The sequence below is a fragment of the Pseudophryne corroboree genome (genome assembly GCF_028390025.1).
Source record: "Pseudophryne corroboree isolate aPseCor3 chromosome 3 unlocalized genomic scaffold, aPseCor3.hap2 SUPER_3_unloc_70, whole genome shotgun sequence".
Taxonomy (NCBI): Eukaryota; Metazoa; Chordata; class Amphibia; order Anura; family Myobatrachidae; genus Pseudophryne; species Pseudophryne corroboree.
Window position 1 is genome coordinate 171,918 of NW_026967564.1, and position 22,006 is coordinate 193,923.

A 22,006-nucleotide genomic window follows, 5' to 3' on the forward strand; every position below is an offset into this window, starting at 1 on the left:
TCCCCCATTCATGTATCATCAACTAAAATGTGCATCCCCATTTTGTTACAACTGTAAGCCGAAATGAGCTCGGTAGAGTTTGACAGCCCATCCACAGACCCTTAGTACGGGATAAGAAGGAATTCAAATGTATACTTCGCAATACCTCGAAGCTTGATTTACCACACGTACGGCACGATGATACATGACCCTCCAAACATGGACTCATACACACACGCTTCTACTCTCTCACTAGGTCATACCCTTTTCACACCTACTCCTCTCTCCTTCCTTACCCCACCATGGAAATCAATTAACCCCTGACTTACATTTTTCTCCTTAAAAGTTTTGTGGCAGTTATTATTGACTGCCAAAGGGTAGACTGTCGAAGTCAGAAAAATGTCTCAATGCACACTGCCATATTTGCACCGCACACTGGTCCGTGCTGCGCGTGCGTACGCTCTCCCGTGGAGGCGCATACCCGCAATAGCGTGCACACGCAGGCGCGGTATGCGCATTTACGGTAGAGTTTATGTGATCGTAGCGTGCGACTCATTCGTTACAAATGTTCACAATTAATGTAGTTTATAGATTATGGTCCCTTTGATAGATTCTGAAAGTTTGGTTAAAATAGAACGTCCCTGAGCCGAGGAATCCCTCTTTACATCGTACGAAGGGTCTAACAGGAATCATACAGCAGTGTTTGGTACCCATCGGAAGAGTATTTAATCAGCAATATTCCGGTGTTGGTTTGGAGCGGATTAATCGCTCGTGCGAATAGTTATGGACATAACAAGTTATGTCTATTTTCTATTATCATTTGTTCTTACTTAGTCATGCATCAGTGGGTCTCAAATGGCTCTTTGACCTCAGAGATCCCCCAAACAATAGTTTGCATGTTAAGAGGGCCTCATATCTACACATGCATAAGGTAATCACAAGAATAGTAATTGAAGATCAATTGTACTCCAAATCAGTATCTTTCCCGCAGACGGAGTGCAATAGCCTTTAATTACATTGAGCTTTGAGACTCAATGGAGAAGACCAACACCTGTGTTTACAAATGGGGCTGGATTTGTATACAGGAAAATAAGGGCTGAGACGTCATTGTCTCAATTGAAAGTGGACATCATGAATATAGAGCAGAACCCAGACAGGATTCTGTTTTGTATTCGTCAAACAATAAGCTCTCCAGAAGACAGGAATGTGCTGGTCATCACCCATTGTGTTACCTAACTTAGGCCACTGATACAAGACAGTTTACCTGTATGAATCAACCTATGACCTTTGTTATAATGTGAAGCCGAATTCCTGCGTCCAATGGACAGTGAGACTGTAGGGACCATTAGATTGCATTGTGTGTGGGGCATAAATAGGCAGGCCGACCATATCCAAAGGCACTTCTCTTCAAACTGTTATCATTGCTGATAATCGGGAAGCTGGCTGTCCAGAGGCGCTTGCGATCGTTACCCTTTGTGCGTAAGTTCTCTCCATAATCATTGTCTTTCTGTGAGCCAATCTCTCTCTCTCTCTCTCTATCTCTCTCTCTCCTCTTTTCTCTTATATACCTCATAGTATTATAGTATTGTATTGTATTGCATTTAGGTCAGCGTAGTATTGTCTTTTTTGTATTTATTGTTTAGTTCTGTGGTTAGGAAGTCTTTGTTATATTGTAGTGTATCATATGTACTGTTTCCCCTTTTACAAGTATATTAGATATAATACAGTTAATAGGCCTTGGAACCTAAACCAGTATCTGTGTATTTTCTATAGTGTTAAGTGTTCACTTGAGCGTCGGTGACGCACAAGCAGCTTTGTAGATAGTCAGGTTACACAAGGTTGCACTTACACCCTGTACTCACATTAAGGTATTCTGTGTATTTCATCGGTATAAGGTTTTAACATAAAGGTATAGTGTTGTAAGCGTCTGCATCGCTGGTGACCTCCTCGTGGTCTCGAGCGTAAGCTACGCTACAGCGAATCATTTCCCTAGACATAACCAATAACGTGTCCTGTGATCACTGGGCCGCGAGCGAACGTGACGCTTGAGCGTCTCGCCTACGGCTGAGCGATCGTTACGCAAATAGCGTACCATTACGGTACTTCTTAAGTAAACAGCGTACAGTGTTCTTAGCTTCATAAAGGGTTGATTATTCGACAAAAGAATTTAGCATTGTCAGGTAATAACGCCTGAGAGAGTCCTAAATACAAATGTCCAGTAGAGGGAGCAGTTGCTCTATTATAATAACCCCTCCCTCTGCTCTGTCCGGCCAGGAAGCCTGTCTATTCTAAAGGTAATAACGCCTGAGAGAGTCCTAAATACAAATGTCCAGTAGAGGGAGCAGTTGCTCTATTATAATAACCCCTCCCTCTGCTCTGACCGGCCAGGAAGCCCGTCTATTCTAAAGGTAATAACGCCTGAGAGAGTCCTAAATACAAATGTCCAGTAGAGGGAGCAGTTGCTCTATTATAATAACCCGTCCCTCTGCTCTGACCGCCCAGGGAGCCCGTCTATTCTAAAGGTAATAACGCCTGAGAGAGTCCTAAATACAAATGTCCAGTAGAGGGAGCAGTTGCTCTATTATAATAACCCCTCCCTCTGCTCTGACCGGCCAGGAAGCCTGTCTATTCTAATGGTAATAACGCCTGAGAGAGTCCTAAATACAAATGTCCAGTAGAGGGAGCAGTTGCTCTATTATAATAACCCGTCCCTCTGCTCTGACCGCCCAGGGAGCCCGTCTATTCTAAAGGTAATAACGCCTGAGAGAGTCCTAAATACAAATGTCCAGTAGAGGGAGCAGTTGCTCTATTATAATAACCCGTCCCTCTGCTCTGACCGGCCAGGAAGCCTGTCTATTCTAAAGGTAATAACGCCTGAGAGAGTCCTAAATACAAATGTCCAGTAGAGGGAGCAGTTGCTCTATTATAATAACCCGTCCCTCTGCTCTGACCGGCCAGGAAGCCCGTCTATTCTAAAGGTAATAACGCCTGAGAGAGTCCTTTTGGCGCCTCTATTCATTTAAAAATGGCCGCCATTTATTTAATAAATATATATTACTAAGGCTCTCTGGGTCCTTCCTAGGGTCACTCTACCTCCTTAACGGCTGCCCCAGGCCGGACTTACTAGCAAGAGGGTCAGTTTCTATTAATTTCCCCCTTTGTCGTCACACTCAGCCCTCCGCTGGCGGCGGGAAGGGACGAGAGATCATCTAACCGGGCGGTGGACGCACTTCCCAAGCGGCCGTAGTGTGTGTGATGCTGCTACTGACAGGCGCGCTGTGTCTCCCTCCGCTGGCGGTGGGAGAGAGCTAGAGACCATTTCAGCGTGTGGCGGGAGGTCAGTGCGCGTCCCCGCTGTATGTGAGGATGCCGCCGCTGACAGCCGCGATGCGTCTCCCTCCGATGTAGAGGGGGGGGGGGGGAGCTGACATGCAGCGGGAGAAGAAGCCGGCCAGGGAGTGTTTGAGCATGCGCTGTGTGTATAAAAGAAGTCGGGCGGCGGGGGAGCTGCGCTGCTAGTCTGCCAGGACTTAAGTTACAGGAAGCCTGGAGGCAGCAGCGTGCACACTGGCCAGATAATAATAATAATAATCATTTTTTAAACCTCAAGTTGTGGGAATTGGAAGGAGTCTGCTAATAGCCTCTGCCTTTCTATCTAAGGCCCATATTACCCACCAGTACTCACTGCCCATGGAAATGCTGACTCTGTGCTCCGGACTTTCCATAGAGAGATGCAGATCCCTTTATATGGGATCATTGTCTCTCTAATTCAAAGGCTTTTGTCCCCCTTTTCATTAGGTTGACGCAGCCTGAGTTTTCTGTAATGTTACCGCCTAGGCACAATTTTTCAAACTGAGGGAGGAGGGATGTGAAGGGGGAGGAGCCGGCTGTGCAGACAATGCTAATTTTACATTGTGCCACACCTCCGGTTGCAAGCTTTAGACCCCTACTGTATAAGACTCCAGTGTCCCCTAGTGGATGAAAGAGAAATACAATGGCATTTGCATACAGTCAGATTAGACTGAGGTGAATCAGTATAATGTCAGTGTATAAGACACACAGCTCCTCTACACATTATATAGTGACAGTCACTTTGGTATATTGGATGAGACCCTAAATACCGCCTACCTGATCCTCCTGTGGGATCCTGTGATACTCCTCTGTACAATCCTGGGAATACAGAGGACGGGGACATCTCTCTGGGGTATCTCTGTTACTGGGCCCATCTGTAGGAGACACACAGTGACTGAGTACAGTGTATATATGTGATTATCAGATGATGTGTGTATATAGGGGGCCCCATACCTGCTCTCCCCTGTACAATACATGACAGTCTCCTCTTACCCAGTGATGTGAGGGGCCGGTGATTCTCCATCATGACGTCCTTGTACAGACCCCTGTGTTCCTCTATATACTCCCCCTCCTGCATGGAGACATAGACAGTGACATCCTGACACCTTATAGGAACCTGACACACACAGTGATACAGTCATCACCCAGACACGTCCACTGGTGTTACTGTATAATGTCCCATTCCCAGCAGTCACCTCTCCAGTCATCACCCGGACAAATCACCTTGTGTTACTGTATAATGCCCCATTCCCAGCAGTCACCTCTCCAGTCATCGCCCAGACACATCCCCTGGTGTTACTGTATAATGTCCCATTCCCAGCAGTCACCTCTCCAGTCATCACCCAGACACATCCCCTGGTGTTACTGTATAATGCCCCATTCCCAGCAGTCACCTCTCCAGTCATCACCCAGACACGTCCCCTGGTGTTACTGTATAATGTCCCATTCCCAGCAGTCACCTCTCCAGTCATCACCAATACACATCCACTGGTGTTACTGTATAATGCCCCATTCCCAGCAGTCACCTCTCCAGTCATCGCCCAGACACATCCCCTGGTGTTACTGTATAATGTCCCATTCCCAGCAGTCACCTCTCCAGTCATCACCCAGACACGTCCCCTGGTGTTACTGTATAATGCCCCTTTCCCAGCAGTCACCTCTCCAGTCATCACCCAGACACGTCCCCCGTTGTTACTGTATAATGCCCCATTCCCAGCAGTCACCTCTCCAGTCAGCAGCTGAATGATCTTGTTGGCGAGTTCCAGGATCTTCTTGTCATTGTGTCTCTCATGTGTCAGTGAGTGAGGTGGAGGCACCGTGATTGGGCTCTGGGTTCTTCTCAGTCCTCCTGATACATGGGGATGGCTGCTGGGTGTCTCACACCCATTGGATGTCTTCTTCACTATTGTGTAATCCTGTGTAAAGGTGGAGACATCAAATATCAATATATACACTCCCAGATCCCCTCACCTCCCCAGTCATGTCCCTGTATTATTACTATAGATATAAGTGACGTCACTATGAAGCTCCAAGATCCCTTAACCTCCTCAGTCGTGTCCCTGTATTATTACTATAGATATAAGTGATGTCACTGTGAGGCTCCAAGACCCCCTCACCTCCCCAGTCACATCACTGTATTATTACTATAGATGTAAGTGATGTCACTGTGATGATCCCAGATCAATTCACCTCCCCAGTCATGTCACTGAATTATTACTAAAGATATAAGTGATGTCACTGTGACACTCCCAGATTCACTCACTTCCCCAGTCATGTCCCTGTTTTATTACTATAGACAAAAGTAACATCACTGTGACGCTCCCAAACCCCTCACCTCCGCAGTTATGTCCCTGTATTAATACTATAGATATATGTGACGTCAAAGTGATGCTCCCAGATCCCTTCACCTCCCCAGTCATGTCCTTGTATTATTACTATAGATATAAGTGATGTCACTGTGACACTCCCAGATCACCTCCCGTCATGTCCATGTGTTATTACTATAGATATGTGACATCACTGCGTCGCTACCAGATCCCCTTCCCTCCCCAGTCATGTCCCTGTATTTACTATAGATATGTGATGCCACTGTGACGATCCCAGATCCCCTTACCTCCCCAGTCATGCCCCTGTGTTATTGCTATAGATATGTGACATCACTGCGCCACTCCCAGATCCCCCCACCTCCGTTGTCAAGTCCCTGTATTTACTATAGATATAAGTTACTTATCAGTAACGCTTCAAAATCCTCTCACCTCCCCAGTCATGTCCCTGTATTATTACTATAGATGAGTGACGTCACTATGAAGCTCCAAGATTCCATCGCCTCCCAAGTCAAGTCCCTGTATTATTACTATAGATATACGTGATGTCACTGTGATGCTCCCAGATCCCCTCACCTCCCCAGTGACATCCCTGTATTATTACTATAGACATGTGACCTCACTGTGATGCTCTGATTCCCTCACCTCCCCAGTCATATCCCTGTATTATGACTATAGATATTAAAGATGTCACAGTGACGCACTCAGATCCCCTCACCTCCCCAGTCATGTCCCTGTATTATTACTATAGATATAAGGTCACATTGATGCTTCCAGATCCTATCACCTCCCCAGTCATGTCCCTGTATAATTACTATAGATATAAGTGATGTCACGGTGACACTCCTAGATCCCCTCACCTCCCCAGTCATGTTCCTGTATTATTACTATAGATATAAGGTCACAGTGATGCTCCCAGATCTCCTCACCTCCCCAGTCATGTCCTTGTATTATTACTATAGATATAAGGTCACAGTGATGCTCCCAGATCTCCTCACCTCCCCAGTCATGTCCCTGTATTATTACTATAGATATAAGGCCACAGTGATGCTCCCAGATCCCCTCACCTTCCCAGTCATGTCCCTGTATTATCACTATAGATATAAGGTCACTGTGACGCTCCCATATCCCTTCACCTCCCCAGTCATGTCCTTGTATTATTACTATAGATATAAGTAGTCACAGTGATCCTCCCAGATCCCCTCACCTCCCCAGTCATATCCCTGTATTATTACTATAGATATAAGGTCAATGTGATGCTCCCAGATCCACTCACCTCCCCAGTCAGCAGGTAGATGATCTCCAGGGTGATATTTATTATCCTCTCAGTCCTGTGACTCCTGTCCTTGTCCATCCTCGGTGAATCAGAGAGAATACAGAACGTGTGATGTGTAATAAAGTGTCCGTTCCCCACAGCTGGAGTTCCTTGGAATAAATATAATACATAAAACATATTGCACATGTAACATAGTAAATATGGAATAGAGTGGCCATTAAGTCTCCTTTTTCCCCACAGCCATAGAGTCCTGGTCAGTGTCTCCGAGGTTCCTGTGACCCAGCCCCATAAGGCTGTACTGCATAGTGGGCCTGATCTAGAGTGTAGCGCTATTGTGGGTGGAGTCACAATGAGCTGATGTTCGGTACACCGCTCATGTGCACGACCCATACGGAGCATGTGCTCTATGTGTCCTGAGTTGTCAGACGAGTATGGCTGCAGCCATGAAGAGGTGTAAGGGTGAGAATTGGTTGTGAAGGGACAGGGTCTCCTGAGGGAAATTTCATGGCCTCATTCATGGAGCTGCAGCGTACAGTCTCTGTGACCTCAGGTTTCACACATCCAGCCGATGGTGTAGCAGAGGTGGCAGGAGACAGGCAAGGGGGTGGCAGAAGACCGGCAGGGGAAAAGTGGCAGGAGACAGGCATGGGAAAGGTTGCAGGCGACAGGCAGGGAAAAAGTTGCAGGTGACAGGCAAGGGAAAGGCTGCAGGAGACAGGCAAGGGAAAGGTTGCAGGAGACACACAAGGGAAAAGGCGGCAAGAGACAGGCAGGGCAAAGGCGGCAAGAGACAGGCAGGGGAAAGGCGGCAGGAGACAGCCAGGGGGAAGGTGGCAGACATTATTTGTTCTCAGGAGATTGCATAATTTCTTAATCATTTGTAATAAAAGTTAAGTTTTATTTTTTGAGAATATCTCATTATTTCTTCACAAGAGTGCGCCCACAATGAAGTCTACTTTCTTTCTCTTGTCACTGTGGCACTCCCAGGTCCCCCTCACCTCCCCAATGATGTCCCTCTATTATTACTATAGATATTAATGATGTCACTGTGACATTCCCAGATCCCCTTACCTTCCCAGTCATGTCCCTTTATTACTATAGATATAAGTGATGCCACAGTGATGCTCCCAGATTCCCTCACCTGCCCAGTCATATCCCTGTATTATTACTATATATATAAGTGATGTTAAAGTGACACTCCCAGACCCCCTCACCTCCCCAGTCATGTCCCAGTATTACTACAGATATAAGTGATGTCAAAGTGACGCTCCCAGATCCCCTCACCTCCGCAGTCATGTCCCCGTCTTATTTCTATATATATAAGTGACGTCAGAGTGACTATCCCAGACCTCATAACCTCCGCAGTCATGTCCCTGTATTATTTATATATATATATGTGACATCAGAGTGACTATCCCAGACCTTCTCACCTCCCTGTATTATTACTATAGATAAGTGATGTCACAGTGACACTTCCAGGAGTGTGATATACATTTGCTTCATACTGCTCTAATTATCATCAGTTACACATGCCAGGGATATTATGGTCCTTGCTTTAATATATCCTAGAATTTGAGCAATATTTTCAATCCCCACAATTACATATAATAAAATTAATAATAATAATAATAATAATAATAATAATAATAATAATAATAATAATAATAATAACGACACTAAAGGCTGCACCCCAGTATAAAAATAATAACATGTCTTTATTAACAGGACACCACAGGTTGCTCCTCCTGTATAATAATAATAATAATAGTAAAAGGACACCACAGGCTACTCCCCCTGTATTATAATATAGTGTTCACTCTAGGATATTTTTAGGGCAGGGTGCTGAGCATTGAAGAGGGCACATTTTTGTTTTGAAGGGCACATTATTGATGTGACACTTTGCACACAAAGCATAGCGTATATGTTTATAGTTTTTGTACATACATTTTGCCTTTAGTAAATCATATACCCATACATACATACATACATATAAGACCCCTAACATCTATACTGAGAAACATACTGTATATGTCCAGTCTTCTATGTGTTATAAAACAGAAAAATTAAACAATGGGTTAAAATATATAGGAAAAAAATAAGTCTGTTCTACTCGGGAAATACTGTAAGCAGAACATGCTCACTGCTTTCCCTGTTCTTTTCCTCTTTATCAGAGTGCTGTGTTATTACAGTGCCTCCTCTGCCATCCAGTTCACTAAGGATAGAAATTGTATTCCAATGTCAGAGGTGGGCAAGGAGTAGACGACAACATTGTAACCTGCATTCTGACTGCTGCATTCTGTATACAAGGGGGCGATTTATGGTCCTGCAGGGTGCACCGAGACAGGGCAGGGGGCAGCACCCTGCTGAGACAGCCTAGAAGGAACACTATAATAACAGGACACCACAGGCTGCTCCATCTGTATAATAATAACAGGACACTGCAGGCTGCTCACCCTGTATAATAATAACAGGACACCACAGGCCGCTCACCCTGTATAATAATAACAGGACACCACAGGCTGCTCACCCTGTATAATAATAACAGGACACCACAGGCTGCTCACCCTGTATAATAATAACAGGACACCACAGGCTGCTCACCCTGTATTATAATAACAGGACACCACAGGCTGCTCACCCTGTATAATAATAACAGGACACCACAGGCCGCTCACCCTGTATAATAATAACAGGACACCACAGGCTGCTCACCCTGTATAATAATAATAATAATAATAATAATAATAATAATTACAGGACACCACAGGCTGCTACTCCTGTATAATAATAATAATAATAATAATAATAATAATTACAGGATACCACAGGCTGCTCATCCTGTATAATAATAATAATTACAGGACACCACAGGCTGCTCATCCTGTATAATAATAATAATAATAATAATAACAACAATAACAGGACACCACAGGCTGCTACTCCTGTATTATAATAATAACAGGACACCGCAGGCTGCTACTCCTGTATTATAATAATAACAGGACACCACAGGCTGCTCACCCTGTATAATAATAACAGGACACCACAGGCTGCTCACCCTGTATAATAATAACAGGACACCACAGGCTGCTCCATCTGTATAATAATAACAGGACACCACAGGCTGCTACTCCTGTATAATAATAATAATAATAATAATAATAACAACAACAACAACAACAGGACACCACAGGCTGCTACTCCTGTATTATAATAATAACAGGACACCACAGGCTGCTCACCCTGTATAATAATAACAGGACACCACAGGCTGCTCACCCTGTATAATAACAGGACACCACAGGCTGCTCTCCCTGTATAATAATAACAGGACACCACAGGCTGCTACTCCTGTATAATAATAACAGGACAGCACAGGCTGCTCACCCTGTATAATAATAATAATAATAATAATAATAATAATAATAATAACAACAACAACAGGACACCACAGGCTGCTACTCCTGTATAATAATAATAATAATAATAATAATTACAGGACACCACAGGCCGCTCACCCTGTATAATAATAACAACAACAACAACAACAACAGGACACTATAGGCTGCTCCCCTGTATAATAATAATAACAACAACAACAACAACAACAACAACAGGACACCACAGGCTGCTCCCTCTGTATAGTAATAACAACAACAGGACACTACAGGCTGTTCCCCTTGTATAATATTATTATTATTATTATTATTATTATTATTATTATTATTATACAAGGGGATCAGTCTGTAGTGTCCTGTTGTTGTTATTACTATACAGCGGGAGCAGTCCTGTTATTATTATTATTATTAACAGGACACCACAGGCTGCTCCCTCTGTATAAAATTAATAACAGGACACCACAGTCCGCTCCCTCTGTATTATAATAATAATAATAGGATTTTAATACATACCAGTAAATCCTTTTCTCTTAGTCCATAGAGGATGCTGGGGACTCCGTCAGGACCATGGGGTATAGACGGGATCCGCAGGAGACATGGGCACACTATAAGACTTTGAATGGGTGTGAACTGGCTCCTCCCTCTATGCCCCTCCTCCAGACCTCAGTTAGAAAACTATGCCCAGGGAGACGGACATTTCGAGGAAAGAATTTATTGTGTAAACACGGCGAGTGTCATACCAGCTCACACCATGAACATACCGCAGAACGTGGCATTCAATAGAACACCAGCCAACGGCATGAACAATACACAGCCACATGCTGAGAGAATATGTAACACAACCAGTGTGTCAACACAACCAATAATAAGACCCCGCATGCCATGGCATGCACAACGTCAGCAACAGCCTGACAGAAAAGAAACACCACAAGAGTGTAACCATAACCAATAACTGCAGAGACAGTACGCACTGGGATGGGCGCCCAGCATCCTCTACAGACTAAGAGAAAAGGATTTACCGGTAGGTATTAAAATCCTATTTTCCCATACATCCTAGAGGATGCTGGAGACTCCGTAAGGGCCATGGGGTTTATACTAAAGCTCCAGACCGGGCGGGAGAGTGCGGACGACTCTGCAGCACCGATTGAGCAAACATGAGGTCCCCATCAGCCAGGGTATCAAACTTGTAGAGCTTAGCAAGTGTTTGAACCCGACCAAGTATCCGCTCGGCAAAGTTGAACCGCCGAGACTCCTCGGGCATCCGCCCAAGAAGAGCCCACCTTCCTAGTAGAATGGGTCACCACCGAATTCGGTAACGGCAATCCACCCATAGAACGAGCACGCCGAATCGGATCATAGATCTAGTGTGTAACCGACTGCAGAGACGCAGGCGCCCCAATCACGCTGGGAGCATACCGGACAAACAGAGCCTCTGTTTCCCCAATCTGAGCCAAATTGGCGACATAAATATTCAAAGCCCTGACTACATCGAGAGACCTTGAATCAGCCAATGCTTAAGTAACCACAGGCATCAAATAGGCTGGTTTCTGCGAAACACTGAAACCACTTTTGGCAGAACTATTATCCGAGTTCTCAATTCTGCTCTATCCACCTGGAAGATCAAACAGGGGCTCTTGTGAGACCCAGCCGCTACTTCCGACACCCGCCTTGCGGACGCCAAAGCCAAAAGCATGACCACTCTCCAAGAAATAAATTTTAACACAACCTTTCATAAACGTTCCAATCATTGTGACACAAGAAAATGCAACACCACGTCAAGGTCCCACGGTGCCAATGGGGGCACAAATGGAGGTTGGATGTGCAGTACTCCTTCCACGAACGTCCGAACTTCCAGAAAGGTCGCCAGTTCTTTCTTGAAAGAAAATGCATAAGGTCAAAGCCTCACTTGAATGGAGCCTAACTCTAGGCCTGCACCCACACCTGCTTGCAAAGAATGGAGAAGAACGACCCAGCTGAAGCTTCCGTAGTAGCTTTCTTGGATTCACACCAAGACACATATTTTCTCCAAACACGGTGGTAAGGCTTTGCTTCTTTTCTAGCCTGAAGAAGATTGGCAATGACGTCACTGGGAATCCCCTTTCTGGCAAGGATATGGCATTGAATCGCCACGCCGTCAAACGCAGCCACTGTAAGTCTTGATACACGCCCGGATCTTGCTGTAACAGTTCCTCACGTAGAGGAAGAGGCCAGGGATCTTCTATGAGTAAATCTTGAAGAACTGGATACCAAGCCCTCCTTGTTTAGACTGTAACGATGAGGATCGCCTGAACCTTTGTTCTTATTACGTTTATCACCTTCAGAAGAGTGATAACGGACGGGACACATAGACCGACTGAAAAAACCCAAGGTGTCCCGAGGACGTCCACTGCTATAGCTTGATTGTCCTCTGACCTGGAACAATATACCTGAGGTCTCTCGATGAGGTGAGATGCCAACATGTCCAAGTGAGGCACTCCTCAAAGACTTGTCGCTTCAGCGAAACTTCTCGATGACGACAGTATTTCTCCCGGATGGAGATCGCGTCTGCAGAGGAAACTATTTCTCCATCGTTCACATCCGGAACTAAGACTGCTAATATAGCATTTACCAGTCTTTTCACCCAGCAGAAAACTTTTACGGCATCTGCCATTGCTGCTTTGCTCCTTGTTCCGCCCTAGCGGCTTACTAACACCACTGCTGTCAAGTCGTCCAACAGAATTAACACGTGCAGATAACTAAGCATATGTTCACTGAAAATAGCTCTTAATTCAAGAAAGCTTATTGCAGACAAGCTTCCCAGCTTGACCTTTTCCTCTGGAAATATTTCCCTTGCAAGGACTGCTCCCCAGTCTCGGAGATCTGCATGCATGGACACCAGGATCTCATCCTGGATTCCGAACCTTCGTCTCTCTAGGAGGTGAGAACTGAGCAGACACCACAGGAGCGATATCCTGGCCATTAGGATTATATTCCGGCGCATGTGCAGGTGAGATTCAGACCACATTTCCAACTGGCCCCGTGAAAACCACTCTGGCATTTGACCTGCTCACCGAAAAGCCTCTTAGGCTGCACCATCTTCTTCATCAACGGAACATATTGATGGATTGTCACTGCAAATCTGACCCGACTCCGGATCCTCAGACCTCTTTCCACAGGAACACACAGAACTTCAACCGTTCAGTATCTACTCTGATTCCCACCTCTGACGTCTGAGTCGTTGGGAAAACAGCCATTCCCTGTGTTGAAGAACACTCAGAGAGAAACAACGATCTGCACTTGTGTCTTGACCTCGTCTTAATCAGGAGAGTGTCCCAGTACAGAATAACAATGGCTCTCACTAGTGAAAGAATACCATCCTACTGCCATCACTCCGGTGAAATGGCAAAGACAGTCCTGGATATCAACCCAGGTAAGCTAAATGTGGAGAACAATGCATTTAACCCCTTTCTACCTTTACGCACTGGAGCTCCCTGGCCTGAGAGATTCCATCCTGTAGTTCAACTTCGTAAGGAGAAATCTCTGTTTTCCCCCTTTTTTTTTTTACCAGGAACTGCAGGACAATGCCCTGACCTTGAAGCAACTCTGGTATGGCGTCGCATACTACCTCCCCTTCCAGAGGGGAAACGTCAAGATCTATTTGAAAAATCAGTGAGGGAAACCATCTGTAAATGCCAGTATGTCCCCCTTTGGATTCCATTATTAACTCACAGGTCCAAGTCCATTCCCGGACTGACTGAGGAGTAGTAGATGAGTTCCACCGGAGTGGCCTCCAGCCAGATAGACCCAGCGACATGCGGTGGATGTGGTAGAAACAGAAAACGACATCCGCTTCTGCGAACCTAACAAGGCTGCAGAACTCTAACCTTTTCATCGTCCACTATCTGCCCAGAAAGGGAAAAAAGAACGGTATCGAACCAGTTGAAATGACTGCATCCCACAGCAGAATGCGTCACCAACCGTTGTGAGGGAATCGAACTCACGAAGTTACACTTACCAGTGGTATCCACCGAGATTGACTGAGGCCTCCCCAAACAGCGGTACACCGTCCCAGGGAAACACTGCAGTATCTCTCGGAGTCAGCCTCAGCATTTCTACTGCAGTCGCACGGCAGCCTGCCGCCATGTTATAGAGCAGAATCAACATAAGACACACCCCCTCTCTCTATAGGGTAATTCTATCGGATGCCTTTCCGAATATAAACACTCCCCCATGTGCATGAAATGCAAATAACTCCAAAGCATAGAATAAAATATCACTTAGCTTCCTGCGTACGATCCTTTGTGACAGGGCCCCGTGCAGACCAGGAGTTGACTTTCACAGTATTCTATCCGCAGCGGGAAAATAATAAACATTCGGACTCCTTGTGAGGATCTGAGACCAACTCGTCACGGCCGACCTAGAGCTTTATCAACAGAGCGACCAGCACATGAGAAGGATTACTTTTACTTCAGCACTCATTAGAAATCATAATATGAATATACATAATGTAATATATATACATAATGTAATATATATATATATATATATATATATATATATATATATATATATACACATAATGTAATATATATATATAATGTAATATATATATATATATATATATATATATACACACACACACACACACACACACACACACACCATACATATAAGTGGATTGTCCGGAACCATTGGGTCCCTAGTGACATCAATGTGTTCTGAATGTGTATGACCATGTACTGAATGCCCCAGTTGTGGATCTGACAGGAAACCTTATGGTCGACAGAAAACCTAGCAATCGTCGACAGCAGGGAGAAGAAACCAGGCAAAATAACATTCTTGCGACCCCTGAGGGGTCCGAGGGAAGTATACGTATATAATTTTAACAACACTCCCCCACAAATAATACCATGTCTGTGCTCGAGGTACAGGCCCATGGAACAGTACCACACATATACATATAAATATATATACAGGTTAGTTACAGCATGTTAATTTCTCTGACGTCCTAGTGGATGCTGGGAACTCCGTAAGGACCATGGGGAATAGCGGGCTCCGAAGGAGGCTGGGCACTCTAGAAAGATCTTAGACTACCTGGTGTGCACTGGCTCCTCCCACTATGACCCTCCTCCAAGCCTCAATTAGATTTCGTGCCCGGCCGAGGTTGGATGCACACTAGGGGCTCTCCTGAGCTCTTAGAAAGTTATAGTCTTAGAAAAGCGTGGGCTTCCCCTGATAAGAAATTGGTAATTCCTAAGAAGCTACTAATGGCGTTCCCTTTCCCGCCAGAGGATAGGTTACGTTGGGAAACACCCCCGAGGGTGGATAAAGCGCTCACACGTTTGTCTAAAAAGGTGGCACTACCGTCCCAGGATACGGCCGCCCTTAAGGAACCTGCTGATAGAAAGCAGGAGGCGATCCTGAAGTCTGTATATACACACTCAGGCATTATACTTAGACCAGCTATTGCGTCAGCATGGATGTGCAGTGCTGCCGCTGCGTGGTCAGATAAACTGTCAGAAAATATTGACACATTAGACAGAGACACGATTCTGCTAACCATAGACCATATCAAAGACTCAGTCTTATACATGAGAGATGCACAGAGGGAAATCTGCCGGCTGGCATCTAAAGTAAGTGCAATATCCATTTCTGCTAGGAGATGCTTATGGACTCGCCAGTGGACTGGAGATGCAGATTCCAAAAGGCACATGGAAGTTTTGCCTTATAAGGGGGAGGAATTATTTGGGGATGGTCTCTCCGACCTAGTTTCCACAGCAACGTCTGGGAAGTCAGCATTTTTACCCCATGTCCCCTCACAGCCTAAGAAGGCGCCATTTTATCAGGTTCAGTCCTTTCGGTCCCAGAAAAACAAGCGGGGAAAAGGAGGGTCTTTTCTGTCAAGAGGCAGAGGCAGGGGAAAAAGGCTGCAGCAAACAGCAGGTTCCCAGGAACAAAAGTCCTCCCCCGCTTCCTCTTCCAAGTCCGCCGCATGACGGTGGGGCTCCACAGGCGGAGCCAGGTACAGTGGGGGCCCGCCTCAGGAATTTCAGCGATCAGTGGGCTCGCTCACAGGTGGATCCCTGGATCCTTCAAATAGTATCTCAGGGATACAGGCTGGAATTCGAGGCGACTCCACCCCGCCGTTTCCTAAAATCCGCCTTGCCGATTGCTCCCTCAGACAGGGAGGCGGTGCTAGCAGCGATTCACAAGCTGTATTCCCAGCAGGTGATAATCAAGGTACCCCTACTTCAACAAGGCCGGGGTTACTATTCCACACTATTTGTGGTGCCGAAACCGGACGGTTCGGTGAGACCCATTTTAAATTTGAAATCCTTGAACACATACATAAAAAAATTCAAGTTCAAGATGGAATCGCTCAGGGCGGTTATTGCAACCCTGGACGAGGGGGATTACATGGTATCCCTGGACATCAAGGATGCTTACCTGCATGTCCCCATTTACAATTCTCACCAGGAGTACCTCAGATTTGTGGTACAGGATTGCCATTACCAATTCCAGACGCTGCCGTTTGGACTCTCCACGGCACCGAGGGTATTTACCAAGGTTATGGCGGAAATGATGATACTCCTTCGAAAAAAGGGAGTTTTAATTATCCCATACTTGGACGATCTCCTAATAAAGGCACGATCCAAGGAACAGTTGTTAGTGGGAGTAGCACTATCTCAGGAAGTGCTGAGCCAGCACGGCTGGATTCTGAATATCCCAAAGTCACAGCTGGTCCCCACGACACGTCTAATGTTCCTGGGAATGATTCTGGACACGGCCCAGAAAAGAGAGTGTTTCTCCCGGAGGAGAAAGCCAAGGAGTTGTCTTCTCTAGTCAGAGACCTCCTAAAACCAAAACAGGTATCGGTGCATCACTGCACGCGGGTCCTGGGAAAGATGGTAGCTTCTTACGAAGCAATTCCATTTGGCAGGTTCCATGCCAGAATTTTTCAGTGGGACCTGTTGGACAAGTGGTCCGGATCGCATCTTCAGATGCATCGTTTAATAACCCTGTCTCCGCGAACCAGGGTGTCTCTTCTGTGGTGGCTGCACAGTGCTCATCTTCTGGAGGGCCGCAGATTCGGCATACAGGACTGGGTCCTGGTCACCACGGATGCCAGCCTACGAGGCTGGGGGGCAGTCACAAAGGGAAGAAACTTCCAGGGACTATGGTCAAGTCAGGAGACTGCCCTTCACATAAATATTCTGGAACTAAGGGCCATTTACAATGCCCTAAGTCAAGCAAAATCCCTGCTCCTACACCAGCCGGTGCTGATCCAGTCAGACAACATCACGGCAGTCGCCCATGTGAATCGACAGGGCGGCACAAGAAGCAGGATGGCGATGGCAGAAGCCACAAAAATTCTCCGATGGGCGGAGAATCATGTACTAGCACTGTCAGCAGTGTTCATCCCGGGAGTAGACAACTGGGAAGCAGACTTTCTCAGCAGGCACGACCTCCACCCGGGAGAGTGGGGACTTCATCCAGAAGTCTTCCAAATGATTGTAAATCAATGGGGTCGTCCACAGGTGGACATGATGGCGTCCCGCCTAAACAAAAAACTAGAGAGGTATTGCGCCAGGTCAAGAGACCCTCAGGCGATAGCTGTGGACGCTCTAGTGACACCGTGGGTGTACCGGTCAGTTTATGTGTTCCCTCCTCTACCTCTCATACCAAAGGTATTGAGAATAATAAGAAAGCGAGGAGTAAACACAATTCTCGTGGTTCCGGATTGGCCAAGAAGAGCGTGGTATCCGGAACTTCAAGAGATGATCTCAGAGGACCCGTGGCCTCTGCCGCTCAGACAAGACCTGCTACAGCAGGGGCCCTGTCTGTTCCAAGACTTACCGCGGCTGCGTTTGACGGCATGGCGGTTGAACGTTGGATCCTGAAGGAAAAGGGCATTCCGGAGGAAGTCATTCCTACGCTTATTAAAGCTAGGAAGGAGGTTACAGCAAACCATTATCACCGCATATGGCAGAAATATGTTGCATGGTGTGAGGCCAAAAAGGCCCCAACAGAGGAATTTCAACTAGGTCGATTTCTGCATTTCCTGCAAGCAGGAGTGAATATGGGCCTAAAACTGGGCTCCATTAAGGTACAGATCTCGGCTCTGTCGATTTTCTTTCAGAAAGAACTAGCTTCAGTACCTGAAGTTCAGACATTTGTAAAGGGAGTGCTGCATATTCAGCCCCCGTTTGTGCCTCCTGTGGCAACTTGGGATCTCAACGTGGTGTTGAGTTTCTCAAAATCACATTGGTTTGAACCACTAAAAACCGTGGATCTGAAATATCTCACGTGGAAGGTGGTTATGTTATTGGTCTTGGCTTCTGCCAGGCGAGTATCAGAATTGGCGGCTTTGTCTTGTAAAAGCCCTTATTTGATTTTCCATATGGATAGGGCAGAATTGAGGACTCGTCCCCAGTTTCTCCCAAAGGTGGTGTCAGCGTTTCACCTGAACCAGTCTATTGTGGTGCCTGCGGCTACTAGGGACTTGGAGGACTCCAAGTTGCTAGACGTTGTCAGGGCCCTGAAAAAATAAGAATTTACTTACCGATAATTCTATTTCTCGTAGTCCGTAGTGGATGCTGGGAACTCCGTAAGGACCATGGGGAATAGCGGCTCCGCAGGAGTCTGGGCACATCTAAAGAAAGCTTTAGGATCACCTGGTGTGCACTGGCTCCTCCCCCTATGACCCTCCTCCAAGCCTCAGTTAGGATACTGTGCCCGGACGAGCGTACACAATAAGGAAGGATTTTGAATCCCGGGTAAGACTCATACCAGCCACACCAATCACACTGTACAACTTGTGATCTGAACCCAGTTAACAGCATGATAATAGAGGAGCCTCTAGAAAAGATGGCTCACTACAACAATAACCCAAATTTTTTTGGTAACAATAATTATGTACCAGTATTGCAGACAATCCGCACTTGGGATGGGCGCCCAGCATCCACTACGGACTACGAGAAATAGAATTATCGGTAAGTAAATTCTTATTTTCTCTGACGTCCTTGTGGATGCTGGGGACTCCGTAAGGACCATGGGGATTATACCAAAGCTCCCAAACGGGCGGGAGAGTGCGGATGACTCTGCAGCACCGAATGAGAGAACTCCAGGTCCTCCTCAGCCAGGGTATCAAATTTGTAGAATTTTACAAACGTATTTGTTCCTGACCAAGTAACTGCTCGGCAAAGTTGTAAAGCCGAGACCCCTCGGGCAGCTGCCCAAGATGAGCCCACCTTCCTTGTGGAGTGGGCATTTACAGATTTTTGGCTGTGGCAGGCCTGCCACAGAATGTGCAAGCTGAATTGTACTACAAATCCAACGAGCAATAGTCTGCTTAGAAGCAGGAGCACCCAGCTAGTTGGGTGCATACAGGATAAACAGCGAGTCAGATTTCCTGACTCCAGCAGTCCTGGAAACATATATTTTCCGGGTCCTGACAACGTCTAGCAACTTGGAGTCCTCCAAGTCCCTAGTAGCCGCAGGCACCACAATAGGTTTGGTTCAGGTGAACGCTGAAACCACCTTAGGGAGAAACTGAGGACGAGTCCTCAATTCCGCCCTGTCCGAATGGAAAATCAGATAAGGGCTTTTACAGGATAAAGCCGCCAATTCTGACACGCGCCTGGCCCAGGCCAGAGCCAACAGCATGACCACTTTTTCTGTGAGATATTTTAACTCCACAGATTTAAGTGGGTCAAACCAATGTGACTTTTGGAACCCAAAAACCCCCTTGAGATCCCAAAGTGCCACTGAAGGCACAAAAGGAGGCTGTATATGCAGTACCCCTTTAACAAACGTCTGAACCTCAGGGACTGAAGCTAGTTCTTTTTTGGAAGAAAATTGACAGAGCCGAAATTTGAACCTTAATGGACCCCAATTTCAGGCCCATAGATACTCCTGTTTGCAGGAAATGTAGGAATCGACCCAGTTGAATTTCCTCCGTCGAGCCTTACTGGCCTCGCACCACGCAACATATTTTCGCCAAATGCGGTGATAAGGTTTTGCGGTTACATCCTTCCTGGCTTTGATCAGGATAGGGATGACTTCATCCGGAATGCCTTTTCCCTTCAGGATCCGGCGTTCAACCGCCATGCCGTCAACGCAGCCGCGGTAAGTCTTGGAACAGACAAGGTCCTTGCTGGAGCAGCTCCCTTCTTAGAGAGGTAGAGGCCACGGATCCTCCGTGAGCATCTCTTGAAGTTCCGGTTACCAAGTCCTTCTTGGCCAATCCGGAGCCACGAATATAGTGCTTACTCCTCTCCATCTTATCAATCTCAGTACCTTGGGTATGAGAGGCAGAGGAGGGAACCCATACACTGATTGGTACACCCACGGTGTTACCAGAGCATCTACAGCTATTGCCTGAGGGTCCCTTGACCTGGCGCAATACCTGTCGAGTTTTTACCAACGGTTTATAATCATGTGGAAGACTTCTGGGTGAAGTCCCTACTCTCCCGGGTGGAGGTCGTGCTGAGGAAATCTGCTTCCCAGTTGTCCACTCCCGGAATGAAAACTGCTGACAGTGCTATCACATGGTTTTTCGCCCAGCGAAGAATCCTTGCAGCTTCTGCCATTGCCCTCCTGCTTCTTGTGGCACCCTGTCTGTTTACGTGGGTGACTGCCGTAATGTTGTCCGACTGGATCAACACCGGCTGACCTTGAAGCAGAGGTCTTGCTAAGCTTAGAGCATTGTAAATGGCCCTTAGCTTTAGGATATTTATGTGAAGTGATGTCTCCAGGCTTGACCATAAGCCCTGGATATTCCTTCCCTGTGTGACTGCTCCCCAGCCTCGCAGGCTGGCATCCGTGGTCACCAGGACCCAGTCCTGAATGCCGAATCTGCGGCCCTCTAGAAGATGAGCACTCTGCAACCACCACAGGAGGGATACCCTTGTCCCTGGTGACAGGGTTATCCGCTGATGCATCTGAAGATGCGACCCGGACCATTTGTCCAGTAGATCCCATTGGAAAGTCTTGCGTGGAATCTGCCGAATGGGATTGCTTCGTAGGAAGCCACCATTTTTTACCCAGAACCCTTGTGCATTGATGCACTGAGACTTGGTTCGGTTTTAGGAGGTTCCTGACTAGCTCGGATAACTCCCTGGCTTTCTCCTCCGGGAGAAACACCTTCTTTCTGGACTGTGTCCAGGATCATTCCTAGGAACAGAAGACAAGTCGTCGGAACCAGCTGCAATTTTGGAATATTGAGAATCCAATCGTGCTGCCGCAACACTACCTGAGATAGTGCTACACCGACCTCCAACTGTTCCCTGGATCTTACCCTTATCAGGGAATCGTCCAAGTAAAGGATAACTAAAATTCCCTTCCTTCGAAGGAATATCATCATTTCGGTCATTACTTTAGTAAAGACCCGGGGTGCCGTGGACCAGCCCTACGGCAGCGTCTGAACTGATAGTGACAGTTCTGTACCATAACCTGAGGTACCCTTGGTGAGAAGGGTAAATTTTGACATGAAGGTAAGCATCCTTGATGTCCCGAGACATCATGTAGTCCCCTTCTTCCAGGTTCGCAATCACTGCTCTGAGTGACTCCATCTTGAATTTGAACCTCTGTATGTAAGTGTTCAAAGATTTTAGATTTAGAATCGGTCTCACCGAGCCGTCTGGCTTCGGTACCACAATAATGTGGAATAATACCCCGTTCCCTGTTGCAGGAGGGGT

General features: G+C 46.4%; 1 protein-coding gene across 1 annotated transcript in view; it reads right to left on the bottom strand.

The window, feature by feature from the left end:
• Positions 1-22,006, bottom strand: part of LOC134984665 (oocyte zinc finger protein XlCOF7.1-like) — a 57,818-nt gene that overhangs the window by 25,609 nt on the left and 10,203 nt on the right. Inside the window, exons 6-9 of the mRNA XM_063950193.1 lie at positions 6,931-7,079; positions 5,055-5,246; positions 4,324-4,402; positions 4,108-4,205 (exon numbers count right to left, since the gene is read on the bottom strand). Of these exons, the coding sequence (XP_063806263.1) occupies positions 4,108-4,205; positions 4,324-4,402; positions 5,055-5,246; positions 6,931-7,079 (518 nt within the window). The remainder of the gene's footprint in view (positions 1-4,107; positions 4,206-4,323; positions 4,403-5,054; positions 5,247-6,930; positions 7,080-22,006) is intronic.